General features: G+C 51.3%; 1 protein-coding gene across 1 annotated transcript; it reads right to left on the reverse strand.

Annotated features, from left to right (window-relative positions):
• Positions 1–4,660: 4,660 nt before the first annotated feature.
• TEDC2 (tubulin epsilon and delta complex 2) lies at positions 4,661–13,624 on the reverse strand. The gene is made up of 10 exons (XM_084216649.1): positions 13,541–13,624; positions 13,367–13,465; positions 13,136–13,191; positions 12,004–12,676; positions 10,550–10,603; positions 8,546–8,630; positions 8,127–8,235; positions 7,812–7,913; positions 7,215–7,426; positions 4,661–5,015 (listed from the first exon to the last, which is right to left on the reverse strand). The coding sequence occupies exons 1-10, from the start codon at positions 13,564–13,566 to the stop codon at positions 4,872–4,874; spliced, it is 1,560 nt and encodes a 519-aa protein (XP_084072775.1). The 5' UTR covers positions 13,567–13,624; the 3' UTR covers positions 4,661–4,871.
• Between the last annotated feature and the right edge of the window lie 397 nt (positions 13,625–14,021).

The raw sequence follows: 14,021 nt of genomic DNA on the forward strand, positions 1-14,021 counted from the left end.
CACAGAGCTGCAGTGACGGGAAATGCACAGCCCAACATTGCACAGGGAGGGAGCCCCCACGGGGGTCCTGCTGAGCTGCACAGGACCCTTGGGCCTCCCTGGAGTCTCTTTTAAACTGGACCTCAGGTGAGACAAATCAATCGTTTCCCTCTGCAACATGTAAGGGCTCAGGACAAACCCAACAGCAGCATGAGCAATTTGGGAGCTTGTGCTTCCAGAGACCAGGAGGGAGGACTCCAGACAAGCTTTTTTCCAAGGCCAGGCTCCTCCACTGACTCACATCTTGCTTCTAGCTACTTTTTCTTATCCAAACTCCTGATCCACTGGTTATCTTTCTTTTTCTGGCTAAAAATAAGTCAAACATCTTCATTTGTGTGCCTAAATAACACTTTACTGTAAACTTTCTCCTTGTGAAAGGAGAAAGTTCAAAACTCCCTTTTAATTTTTCCCCCTTCCATTCTCAGCTCTTTGTTCCCTGGCACAGGGGGCATGCTGCTTCCTGCCCTCTTCTGTCTAACTGAGCTCAGATTAATTAACCAGCCATAGAATTTTTTTTTTTAATTAAAATGCTAACCCCCTTTTTTCTCTGCAAATTAAAACCAAGATTATAGATCTTTTCTTCTGGGTGGTGGTTACAAAAATAGTGCTCAATCTGCGTGGTGAATGGTAGGAACTTTAATACCTATTTAATGAATTGTTTTCATGTCAGCCTGAGCAATGGTTAGGGTTTTTCTTTTGTGAGGTTGTTATTAACGTATGTGAAGGAGGACTAGGAAGCTGCCAGTGAAACCAGATGTCATCTGCACCAGTCCCAGAGTACATGCTTATAAAAATCAACCACAACCCACCAGAACAAGAGGCCTTGCTGCAGAGAGCACAGACACACAAAACCAAGCTCATGAGCGAGGGAAATCACATCAATCTCTGTTTTACAGATAACAAGTGACAAGCCCTGGTGTCAGATCCATCATCAGCTGCAGCCTCTTAGTGACTCCACAATGGTGACAGGATTCAGGACTGGAAATGCACAGCCATGAACTGGCTGCCTGCCCACAAAAAATCCCTGTTGGCTCCTTCCCCTGGCATTCAGAAGGCTATTAAAGCATTTCCCACTCACTGCTTACAGTGTACTGATAATTAGACACCCTGGGACAGTCTGGAGGAGCTCTCTGCATCCTGCAGCTCCTACATCCAGCATCCTCAGTGTGCTCTGCATGCTTGTGGAACCCAAAACCACCCCCTTCAGCTTTGGCAGAAGCAGACAAAATATCTCAGCAAAGCTTCATCTGGAAAACGCAAGCTCCTACTGAATTCTGTAACTCAGAGATTGATTTGGGTAAAATAATATAAAAACTAAAAAATGTGTGTGGACACAGTCCCCCCCTAGTAGCTCCCTTAAAATCCAAGAGCTCTGTCCCAGCACTTTGCAGCACCAGTGCTCTTTCTAGAATTCCAGACTGGCACAACAACTTGCTGAGTAAGCTGTTAATGCTTCAGGTTTGACTCACACACAGTTTTAATCAAGTAACCTGTTCTCTGGAGCTCACAGAAAGCTCATTTAGAGAAGAACATCAACAGCAAATTTGTCATCTTCAGAGGAGGCTGGGAGTTTTCCTCCCACTTCAACATTTACCATCTTAAACTGCACTTTGATGAAATTCCCTTATGCCTCACACGGATCAGCAGGGTTTGCCTCTCCCAACCCTGGCCCAGAGAGCTCCTCCTGCCCTTTTCCCAGGGGTGGGAGTGTGCCCCGGACAGTCACAGCAGCAGGGCACAGCCTGGCATGCTCTGTCACCACTCACATGCTGCAGACCCCTCAGAAGGGCTGGGAGAGGCAGGACATTCCTCCACACCACTGCTGGTGTCATCCCTCTTACCAAGACCCAAATTATTCCTGTTTTAGACAGGGAGCACCCCTAAAGCCCCACTGTTGAGTCTCTCCATGTGGCCCCTCCCAAGGAGGGGCGTCAGCAGCACTTGGGGGCAGATCTGGTAACACGGGCAGGATAAACCCCTTGGGGGGCTCAACAGAGCTTCAGAACTAAGCACAGCTGAGGCTGGGGCTGCCCCTGCACCCCTGGAAACATCCAAGGCCAGGTTGGATGGGGTCTGGAGCACCCTGGGATAGAGGAAGGTGTCCCTGCCCATGGCAGGGGTGGAACTAAATGATTTTTAAGATCACTTCCAAGCCAAATCGGTCTGTGATCCTATTATTCTCTACTGCTAACCAAAGACACGTGGTGCATGTGAAGCCCTCCGAGAGGCTCTGCTGCTATCCCTCCACAGCACAGTCTGTGGAGAAATTGTAAAGGGGAAGGAGAGAAGAGAGCCAGGGAAAAATAAAAACTGTAGCAGTTGGAAATACTTGAAGTCGCAGATTCTGGAAAGAAAAGAAAAAACTTGCCTCCTCCTCAGGATCCCATCCTTCAAGTAGGGAAAACCCAAAAACCTTGTAAATGCTACTGCAAGGGACAAAGAAGGAATAAGAGCTGCTAATTCTCCCTAGCCCTCACTACGCTTTCTCAGCTCATGTCTACACAACACTAGGATCATCTATCACTTTCCAAAAATACTGCTCATTTCCTGTATTTCTGTAATTCTATCCCCTGGCATCAAACACCACCTTATGTCTTTGTTTCCTCATCTCAGCTGGAGGTACTTTCTTCCAGTAACTATGGCACATTCTATAACAAAGCCCCCCAGCCCCTGAGCTGAACTGCTATTGAACCTATCTCTGCTACAGCACAAGACTGGTCTGAAAGAGTGAGTCATTCAAATTATTTAAAGTCTTACACATTTCTGAAATTTTAAAATGTGGTGTAGGAAGAGAAAGAAAACCTCACTGTACACAGAGGCAGAAAATGACCAGATACCTGACACTGTGCACCCCTTTGCACAACTCCCAGAGGGTCAGCTTGCCTTCTGAGCTTGCAACAACTCCTGTGAACCCTCTCTCGTGGGCTGTCTCCTTTTCCCAGCCCTTTCCCACCTCTGCAGTCCTTGCTGTGCTGCTGAAGTTGCTGCCAATTTACACTGGCCTGCTCTGTGCTGAGCAGCAGATGCTCCATGACTCATGCAGCGCTTGCAGATGCAAGTTATCCATAACAGCACCCTAATTAACAATACCAAATGTCAGCTCTCCCATTCAAACATGGACATGTTCATGTGTATGAACACACTCTTTTAGGAGGCAGTGTCTACTCCCTTGGCCAGGCTGGATGGCACTTGGAGCACCCTGGTCCCATGGAAGGTGTCCCACCCATGGCAGGGGGGGAGATGAGGCCCCTTCCCACCCAACCCCTTCTGGGATTCTATGACAAAAATATAAAGGGAAAGTCAGAGATGCTGATTTTCATCTATCATATGAATGATTTTTATTGAATTTTGTGTGCCAGAAAGAGCCAGACATTCAGAAGAGCCAGGCAGCAACCTGGCCTTGAAAAAAGATAAGGAAAAACTAATGAATGTCTTTGCACTGCTAAGAGCTAAATTGCACACACGACAAACAGAGTCCAGCTTTGAGATATGGTCTGGGTCAAACTGTACTAGGCCGTGGTACACTTCCTGAATGGAATTTTAAGTACTCACAAGCAGAGGTTTTCCACTTCCCTCCAAAGCTTTACCTGTCACTGAAACACCAGGGAATTTGGGGATTACAGCAAAAGCCCTGCACGAAGGAGAAATGGCAGCTGGCCTTTTCCTGCGGGGACAAGGTGGGAAGTGCTGCAGACCCTGCGTTTCCTAGGGCCGGGCTGGACATCGCCGGGTCCCCCCGGCTGCGGCAGGGAGCGCGGGGCCCGCCCGCCACCTGCCGGGCACAGCCAGGCGGCAGCGGCAGCGCCAGCCCCGCTCGCTCCTCCCGGCACCGAGACCACTCAGGAACACTGCGTGAGCCCCCTGCGCCAGCTGAGAACACAGAACCACGGCACCGAGACCACTCAGGAACACTGCGTGAGCCCCCTGTGCCAGCTGAGAACACAACCAGGGCACCGAAACCACTCAGGAACACTGCGTGAGCCCCCTGTGCCAGCTGAGAACACAGAACCACGGCACCGAAACCATTCAGGAACACTGCGTGAGCCCCCTGTGCCAGCTGAGAACACAGAACCACGGCAGCAGCTCGGCTTCGAGGGATGTCTGCATGCTGGAAGTATAAACGTGTTTTGTTCCCTGCTGCACTGTCTGCATCCAGGAGCCTGGTGTCCTGAGCTTGCTAGAGACAGCCTCGGAAGAAAAGCCAAAATCCGAGTCTCTGAAGCCCTGAAGGGGCTTCTCAAAACCTCAGTTAACAGGTTAGGAAAGTGATATAGAACAACAGAAACACAGACTGGTTTGGGTTGGAAGGGACCTTAAAACTCACCTCATTCCAGCCCCTGCCATGGGCAGGAACACCTTTCACTAGCCCAGGGTGCTCCAAGCCCCATCCAACCTGGCCTTGGCTGGGCTTCCAGGGACAGCACATGCCAGGGCTCCCCACCCTCCCAGGGAACAATTCCTTCCCAATATCCCCTCCAGCCCTGCCCTCTGGCAGTGGGAGCCATTCCCTGTGTCCTGTCCCTCCATCCCTTGTCCCCAGTCCCTCTCCAGCTCTCCTGGAGCCCCTTTAGACCCTGCCAGGGGCTCTGACGTGTCCCTGGAGCCTTCTCCAGGTGAACACTCCCAGCTCTGCCAGCCTGGCTCCAGAGTAGAGGGGCTCCAGTCCTCCTGATACAAAAGGAAGTTAAAATAAAATAAAAAAAATCCCCTTAGCAAAAACAACCCCCTGGAATTTAGCTGAATAAATAGGCAGAGCAAATAAGTTCATAGAAAAGATTTATTGCTTGGAGCTGTCTTTGGCTCTGTGCAGTTCTAGCAGGAGGCTCCTCAGCTCAGTCCAGCAGCTCATCTCTCACCAGCACAGGGAAGCGCCGGCCCCCCTCACAGAGCTGGCTGTGGATGGCCCGGAACAGCCCTGCAGAGCCCTCCAGCCATGGCCTGGCCTCCAGCACGGGCAGCAGCTCTGCCATCATCACCTGGGCAGAAGCAAAGGAGACACCGTCACCAGAGCCAGCAGCACTCCAGTACTCCTTGTAGTGGCTGCACAACAAGTGAAATCTAATCAGAGCAGTATGACTAATAACAGGCTAATTGATTGATGGATACTTTCTTTTGTCATATTTAATAAAGGCAGAGTGGTTCATTTTCTGCTCATGAGCTGCCTCGGCAGCCATCCAGCGTTTCCGGAGCAGAGTCAAGCGACAGTGCTGCTGCCCTGCTGCAGGGAAGGCCCAGCACTGGCATGAGATCAGCATCCTGCAAGAAACTGCATCTGAGGCTGGCTCAGGAGCTCTGCAGCCACGCAGTGAAGTGCTCACTCACCCAAGGGTAAAGTTCAACCCCTCACTCAGGACTGTTCCCATCACCTCCCAGTTATGCCAGAGGTGTGAGCGGCAACTCCGGCCCAAACAGGCTACAGGGGCTGCTCAGGCTGTCCAACATTCCCTGGCCTGGCTGCTGCTCTGTAAGCCAATGTTGGGATCTCAGCCCATGCTGTCAAACAATCCAGGGCAGCATCAGCATCAGCTCTGGGATTAGGACTCACTGACAACTCAAGCACAGGTCACTTCAATCACTGGACAAAAGCTGGTCTTTGGTGCCCCACTCTTGAATTAATGCTCAGACAGACATTCTGTTTTTTTCTTTTTTCATCTGGCATGAATCTGAGCAGCCTGCACACCAAAACCCACCCAGCCTGCTGCACACTGCCTGCCCAGGAGAGAGGACAACTGCATGTGTCAGCCACCTCCCTAAAGGCTGCCAGAGCTCCAGGAGTGTTTGGACAACACTCTCAGGCAGAGGGTGGGATTCTTGGGCTGTCTACCAGAGCTGGGAGTTGGGTCTCTTCCAAATCAAAGTTATTCTGTGATTTCATGACTGTTCCCTGGTGGATACAGAGAAAGACCCAAACAGAATGGAGTACAGGATATCTGCAGGGAGTTCCCTCTCCTGTTCTACACAAGTCTCTGTGCAGGGACGGGGAGCAGGACACAGCTGCTCATCTCTGGGAAGTCTCTTTCTACAGACATGAAAGCTACCTAAGGGGAAAGCTGGCACATGAAGGAGTGCTGCACTGCTCCACTTCCATCCACCTGCTCTGCTCCTGACACCTAAGAAGAAACAGATCTTCACCATCAAAGACAGGCTAAGAGCTACCAGGAATTTCTATGATACTTGGCATTCCTCCATGGAAAGGCAGTGGACAGGCTTGGCCCAGAAACAGGTACATCCTTTTCTGGGGTCTTTATCTTCATCCATGCCCACTTACTTCATCTGTCCCAAGAATTTCACTTATCCTGCACCCTCTGCACAGGGCTGCTTCAGACCCTCAGGCTCACATGGCACAAAGTATCTATTTGGGCACATGTGCAGAAGAAACTGAGTCAACCAACAGAGCAGCAGGAATCAGGCTTTGGTCATCACTTCATTTTGGGCAGACAAAAAAACCCCAAACCCTTCATAATCTCTAATTCAGGATCATAATGCTGAAATCCCATTTGAAGTCAGGTAGCAATCTGTCTTCAGCCACAGGGCTGCAGACAGTTATTAATAATGCCGCTCTGGCTTACAAAAAATGACTTTTCCAGAGCCTCTATCACTCAAGTCAATGGCAAAGAATAGGTCAAAGGAGAAGATTTGATTTCACCGATCTTCTCTGCCCTTTGCTGCTGGCTGAGAAGAACATGTAATCCCTCTGTGGCAAACCCTCTGCTCAGGCTGCTGAAGAAGCTGACACCTCCTACCCTGTTCTTACAGTCTCAGAATGGTAAAAGCAAGATTACCAGCACAGTGGTTTGAGATTTAAAAGGAAAGCAACAGAGAACGAGGAGCTCACCAGCTGGAAGTCACACAGGAGGGAATGAGGGAGTGGGTGCCCTAATAGGGCTGTAAAGGCCTGACAAAAAGGGCATTACCAACAACATCCTTCATGGCCAAATTCTTTCAGAATACATCAGTAAAATCTTATCAGGAGAGGGTCAGGCATGTAAGAGCCTCTGCTCTGGCCCTAACAACAACAACACAAAAAGTCCCATTCACCAACAAAGAGAACAAGGCATAAACAGAGAAACATCACAGGAGGAACTTGCCATGCTGCTGCTGCTTATCAATACCTTGTCCAACAGCTGCTGCCCCACAATTACCCTTTTCCTTCCCTGACACTTCTCCAGACTCACCTTTTGTAAGGCAATCTCTTGGTGCAGCATTGACACTTGCAGCTTCAAGGCAAACAGGTCCCTCAGCTCCTGGAGACTGGAGTAACAGAGGAGAGGCACAGCCAGCATGTCTGCACTGTCACATGTCTGTCCCCTGGCAGGGACACAGGCTGGAGAGCAGCTCCCCACATCCCCAGAGCAGTCTGGGCACAGCCTCAGCTGGGACTCCAGAGCTGCCAGGGTACAAGAAAGGGCAGGAGACAAAAACATAAAGTTAAATCTGTACTTGCAGACTTTATGATCTACTTACTGTTCCCAGAAACTGATGACTAAAGACACTGTATTAATCAGGGTAAGCTCCTCACACATGGCACAATCAGGGCACCCTAAGCTGCATTGTCCCCTCCCCAGCCCACTTGAACTGCAACTGCAGTTCAAAGCTCCAAGTCTCTCCTGAACACAGAGGGGGGGGACACACAGATTTGTTTGCCACCAGAGAATTAAGTGCTCCAATACCATAAAGATAACCAGGAGCAAAATGACCTTGGTGCAGTGTCCTGCACACAGATGGCAAAGGGCCAGCTTCACACCTGACCACAGACACAGGGACTGTCTCACCTTCTCGCAGCAGCTGCAGCTTCTGCAGGCACTGGGACACTGTGCTTTGCAAACCCTCCAAGGTCAGAAGGCTTTCATACTCTCCTTGCAGAGTGGGAGGATCTACAAGAGAAGCACAGAAAAGGTGTGAGCACTGGAACCTTCCTACCCAGACAGCTTCCAGAATGGCCTCGGGTACACCAGCCTTCATTTCAGGCAAAGAATGTTCCTGTCCCTTGTGTCCAGCACATGCCAAGAACACAAAACACGTGGAACTGAGCCCAAATCATCCTTATTCTACCTTCTGCCCTCCCACTGCCCTTTTCCCCTCCTTACCTGCAGGCTCAGCTTCCATATACTGCCTCAGATGGGACGGGACATCCTGGAGGCCCCTTAATTCCTCCTCTATCTCTGCAGGACTGAGGGTCAGCTTTGGGGAGCAAAACTCAAAGAGCAGCAGCTTAAGGAAGGTTCCACAGAATCCTGAGCCCCAGGCCAGGCCAGCTGGAATCAGGGCAGAGGGAAGTGGCACTGCAGGGGGAAGGTGAGGACAGCAAGCACAGCTGTGTAGGGCATGCTTGCCTTGTGGCCACGTTTGGCTGGATCAGAAGTTTTACAAGTGCTCAACAGCTGTACTGTGAGAAAACCCACTGCCTAGAGACCCAACTGGAACTGCTGTTATTGGAGGCATAACTCTCTCCAGCTTGGAGCTCACTGCAGAGCAATTGCACCCTGTGCCTGCTAGGAAAGGATACGGTTGTCTGGATTCTCTCCATAAAACGGGTCCTTGCAGCTGCTGCATCTGCACTTGTTTGGCACAGGCGACATCTCTCCCATGCCCTGGAATTCCAAAGGGGCAGGAGGTGGAAGTTATGCTCCTTTGTACCAGACAGTGCTCACACTGAGCTGTGACACACCAGTGTGGCACAGCAGTGCTTTAATTACAAGTGTCTCCCTCCCCCTCTCTCTCACAGGTCATTTACCAGCCATTCCCAACTCATTCCCACACCTGCTCTCAGATCAACAAGGACACCCTGCAGAAAGCATCAGACACTGCAAAGCACCTGTTACTCTCTCCTCTTGTTTTGAGGGGAAGGATCAGAAGACAGACAGCACATTTCCATAAGCAGAAGTAGCAGCACACCCCTCATTCCCGTTGTACTGTCCTGCCTGTGTTTATACCTCATAGGAAACAACAAATCTTCCCTTCCTTTCTTGGGAGTAAGTAATTTGCATTTCTGTGCATTGGTTCTGTTGGTATAGGTGTACAAAATAAAAGAGCAGACAGGACAAACTCTCACCCAACTACTTCATATTCCACACTTCCGCAAGATTCTTCTTTAATAATTTTTTTGGGGGGACAAAGTGGTATGTATGGCAAGCAGAATGACAGCAGCATGTCAGGGATGCAAGACAGAGGTTTAAGGACAGTATCATGAGGAAGCTGGCCAGGACTTCACACCATAGTCCACCAGTTTTTTGGTAAAGCACTGCACAAATAACAGCACTACTGGAGAGATGCATTCCTCTCAAAGAGTTCAACACCCTCATGGATGCACAGTCCCCATGATATCCTTTCCTTAAGGGCTGTCTCCCAAAACCTGCCACAGTAAGTGAGAGCCATCAGGAGGAAGCTTAAAATAGTTCTGCAGTGCCTGACTAACTTGAGTGTGCATGTGTCTTCTCTCTAACCTAATGGGTCTTTTAAATCATGTTAGAATCTGCAGATTTCAGAAATACATTATGCAAAGAAGTGGAAAGGTTAATGGAACAAGAAAGAAAAGAAGTTTCCAGACAAGATGCAAACCCTCTACAAGAGATCTTTAGTGCAAAGGTTATTCTCAATCTGTTACTGAGTTGAAAGCAATAGTGAGAAGTATAAAATTACACCAAAGTGACTGGAATGCTAAAATGCCCAATTTAGAAGTGAAAATTACGGGTATAAAGTCTTTACAACTTGCAGAAGGGCAACTAACAAACTGCTGCCTGATAAATGACAGTTTCCAAGAGGAGGAGGAATTCTTGAGGGCAGCACAAGGGGTTATAGTTAGATTTAAGAAAGGGTTTATGATTAATATCTGAACAAAACACACAATGAGCACCAGAGGAAATGTGTAAAACCTTTCCAGATGACATGGAGAATGGACTAGAGCCTGCAAGTCCATGGTGCAGGAGGTTGAGGCTTGCATGCTCTAATCCATTCTCCGTGGACATGCAAGCTCATGGAGAATGGACTAGAGCATGCAAGCCTCAACCTCCTGCACCATCCCTGCAGTAACACTGTAGCTGGCTTAGTGTGAGAGTTCAGCAGCAGGAAGCATCCTCAGACACACACAAGTGTGCTGCTTCCAGGCTGCAAAGGCAGGGCAGGGATGCTCTGGGAAACTCTCACTGGACAGTGCATACAGACACCCATCCCATGGGGTGTCCTGCCTTCAATAGGTGTGTGCCACCAGCAGGGCACACACCTGGGTCTGCTGCACCCTTAAACCCACCATTAAAGCATTGCATGAACTTCACCACTCAGTGATTAACAGTAATTAGCACTCAGAGAACAAAAGTAGCACTAGTGGCTACAATAACAGAACACATCCTCAGCAGCAGCCTTGCACTGTGGGAGCTCTTCCTGCTCCCAGTTCAGGCCCCAGGCCCTGCGGGGTCACTGCCTCCCAGGGCACACAGAACAGCCTCACCTGACCCCTCCTCACAGCCCCAAAGCTGAGGGGAGTTCTGGACTGAACTGGTCAGACTGGTCTTACCTGGAGTTCCTGCAATAGGCTTTCCTGTAGGGAAGGGGGAGCTTCAGCTGGCATCTGTGAAACAGAGAAGGATCAATCCTGGCAGCTGGAAAGCAATTAACTCAGCCTGGTCTTCCAACAGGGAAAATGGTGCTTTGTCAAAATCTGAAATTAATTTAGCTGCAATGGGAGATGTCAGCAACTCTAGGGATTGGATCCACCACTGTCTTCAGACTGTCCTCAAGGAAGGAAGATTAGGTTGCTCAATTGACTCCACAGGCATCATAGAGCTGAGCTGGGAGAGCTGCTGCATCCTGGACCAATCAGAGGTTCATCCAGGGTGGGCAGCTGGGACACAGCAGAGTACAGACATGGAAACAACACCTGCAGGGAAACTGGTCTGCCATAGCCTCTTGCTCTAGCTTAGCTGGACGAGGCAGCTTTGCTTAGCACCGTGTCACACTCAGAGAAATAGGAAAGGGACATTCCAGCTTCCACTGGGAATATGATTCTTAACACTGCAGCAGAATAATCCCTAGATTGTTATTACAAAAACAGAAGGGCTGGCAGTTGTTAGTCAAATGCAGACTAGGAATGCAAGGCCACAGCTGGGAATTTAAATAAATGTTTGAATCCAGATGCCTGCTCCTACAGCAACTGTCACTGAAGTGTCCTGGGGCCCTTCCAATGCCAGTGAAAAGGGATCATTTCCTCCCTGCACAAACACAAGAGTTAGGTTGTGGTGCCTGAGAGAAATACTCCTCAAAACTTTCCAGATGCAGATTGAGCTTCAATGTTGTTAAAGCAAAAGAGGAAAGAAATTACTTAAACAAGACAGACTGGCATGAAGGCAAAGCCAATCTTCCAAGCATTATTTTGCCACTTTTCCACAGAGAATCTCAGTAACATTCCCTTCGTAATCCTTCCTGCACCAAGCCCTTAAAACAACTGCACTTTAGTCAGTCCTGATTTGTGTAGTTAAATGGGCAGTGTGTTACAGGTTAACAGGAACAGCATCAAACCCAGATGCCATCACTCCAAACAGCACTGGGCACATGCTTTAGAGAGAGAGAGAGAGAGAGAAAATCATGCATTATGTATTGTCACTATGTAAAAAACAGAATAAATAAAAAAATCAATATGCTATAATAGAGAGTACACTCAGAGGAAAGCTAAGGCTCAGGAAAGCTCTACAGAGACAGCTTTCCAAAACACTCACAGGGGACTATGAAACATCAAAAGTCTTAATTGAAAGGCTTTCAAAGTGCCAGCCATCCAACAATAAGCCCTTAAAATGAAAACACTTACTCAACCACAAAAAGGCTTTTAAACTGTATAGGATCCTTCCTCTTGAGAGGGATGTGAGGAAGATGAGGCCAGGCTGGGACCCTCAGAGCAGCTACAGCCAGCAGGATCTGTACATGTGCCTGTGAGTATGGAGCAGAACAGGAGAGGTGCTCACCTCCCACACTTACCCCTTTTCCTGCAGGGTGCCTGTCCCTGGTGAGGTGCTCCTTCCCCATGCACCTGCAGGGTCCTCCTTTTTGCTGGACTCTCCCAGGAAACCACAACTTTTCTTCCCTGCATCAAGTAACTGCTTGCCAGCAACTGTGGAATTTTTTCCTGCAGCTGAATCCCCTCCAGAAAAGCTTTGCTGCTTATTTGGGGCAGATTCAGACAAGCCAGGTGTCTCCTGGGGTTCAGCTGCAGCACAGATTTCTCTGGCACTGGCACCAGTTGCTGTCCTGTGACTCCTTCCTTGTTTGGAAGTCACTCCTTCTGAGGAAATCTTCCCAGCTGTCCTGGGGCCTTGAGAAACACATCTGGCTGGGACTTTCCTTTGCAGCTTCTTCACATCTGGGTCAGTCCTGTAAGGGGCTCTTAACTGGTATGAAGAGGGCTTCTTCAACAACAAAGGCTTTTTGCTTCCAGCTCTCACCTTCCTGCACTCAGGAACATCCTCAACAGGTACAGGCACCTGCTGCTCTTCAGCTTTCTTGGGAGCATGTGCCTCACCTACCCATTTCTGTCCTCTAGCTTCCTGAGCCTCTAATGGAGTTTTCAAGATGCTTTTCCTGACTTTCAGTGCCTTCTCTAAGGCCCTGTTCAGCAGTTCCAGCTCCTCTAGCTCCTTGGGTGAAGGCCTGTCTTTTGCAAGAAGAGAAAACATGTCAGAAGGCTCAAACATGGATGTTGCCTATTTGACTCTTCACCAACTTACTCTTCCATGAGGCACAGAAGGAAACAAAACCTAATGACCAGTGCAGGGGGTATTTTTTTAGCTGTGGGAACAACCACTGCACAGAGGATGCAGGTAGGATTGCTAGAAGCTTTGAAGACCTAGGATAGATGTGATCCACAGGAGAACACATCTCCCGAGCCGACCTCGACAAGTGACATTCCCACACCCGGGTCAGGCCCGCAGTCACTTTATTGCCGGCCTTGGCTAACGAGACATGACTCCAAGCTAACCCCAAGGAGGAGAGAGAGAGGAAAAAGGCAGAGGGGGTATTTAAGTGGGTGCAGAGCATTGGAATAACTCCTAACACCCCAACTGGCCTGGGGCCGCTGTGACATGAGGGGACACCGGCCCGGGGGAGCGCTCACCATGCTCAGTGCTGGAGCCTGACTGTGGCTGTGGCCGCTCCTCTTCCTCATCATCCCTGGGGGGAACAAACAGAGACGGAGCCGGCGTTGCTGCACCGGGACGGGACCGGCACCCCCGGCCCGCGGGGCCTCGGACGCGGCCGCGGGACCAACGCCCGGGCCTCCGTCCTCCCTGCGGGGGGAGCGAGGGGCCCGGGCCGGGGCCGCCCCACACGCGGGTGCCGCACTCACCAGCGCCCCAGCAGCGCCCGGCTCCGCGCCGCCCGCCGCTCCAGCTCCCGCCGCCGCTCCGCGCCCTCGCCCAGCGCCGCCCTCAGCGCCGCCGCCGCCCTGCAAGGCCCAGCGCGGTCAGCGCCCCGCGGGACTCGGCCCGGCCCGGCGGGGCCCTGGCCCCCTGCCCCTCACCTTCGGCCGCGGCCCGCAGGCAGCATCGGCCCGGCCGCGGCCCCGCCGCTGCTCCCGCCGGCCCCGCGCTCCCCGCGGCCCTGCCGGGACCTGCGGGCGGGGCGGGGCCCGCGCGCGGCGGAGGCGGGAGCGGCCCCGGGCCTGAGGCGTTCCGGGCGGCTCCGGTCCCGCTCCCCGCAGGGCCGAGGGTGTCGGGCAGAGGGTCCCTGTGGCCGCTGCGCCTGCCCGGAGCGGGCGGGAGGGACCCGGGGGTGCCCCGCTGGGCCCGGGGAAGCTGCTTTTCCCTCCGCTGCCTTCGGCGCTTCCCTTTCTTTCCTACCCCCTCTAAGGGGGCTCGGGCGCCGCGGGCCTGTTCCACAGCCCGAGGTATTGGACCTCTCCTGGGGTCAGGACACAATCGGGGTTTGTTCCCCTCAGCCTTGGCAGTGGAGCGCCCCGAGAACACCGAGCCCGCAGCCGGAGCGGGAGCGGGCCCGGCCCG

This window comes from Fringilla coelebs (genome assembly GCF_963513975.1).
Source record: "Fringilla coelebs genome assembly, chromosome: 16".
Taxonomy (NCBI): domain Eukaryota; kingdom Metazoa; phylum Chordata; class Aves; order Passeriformes; family Fringillidae; genus Fringilla; species Fringilla coelebs.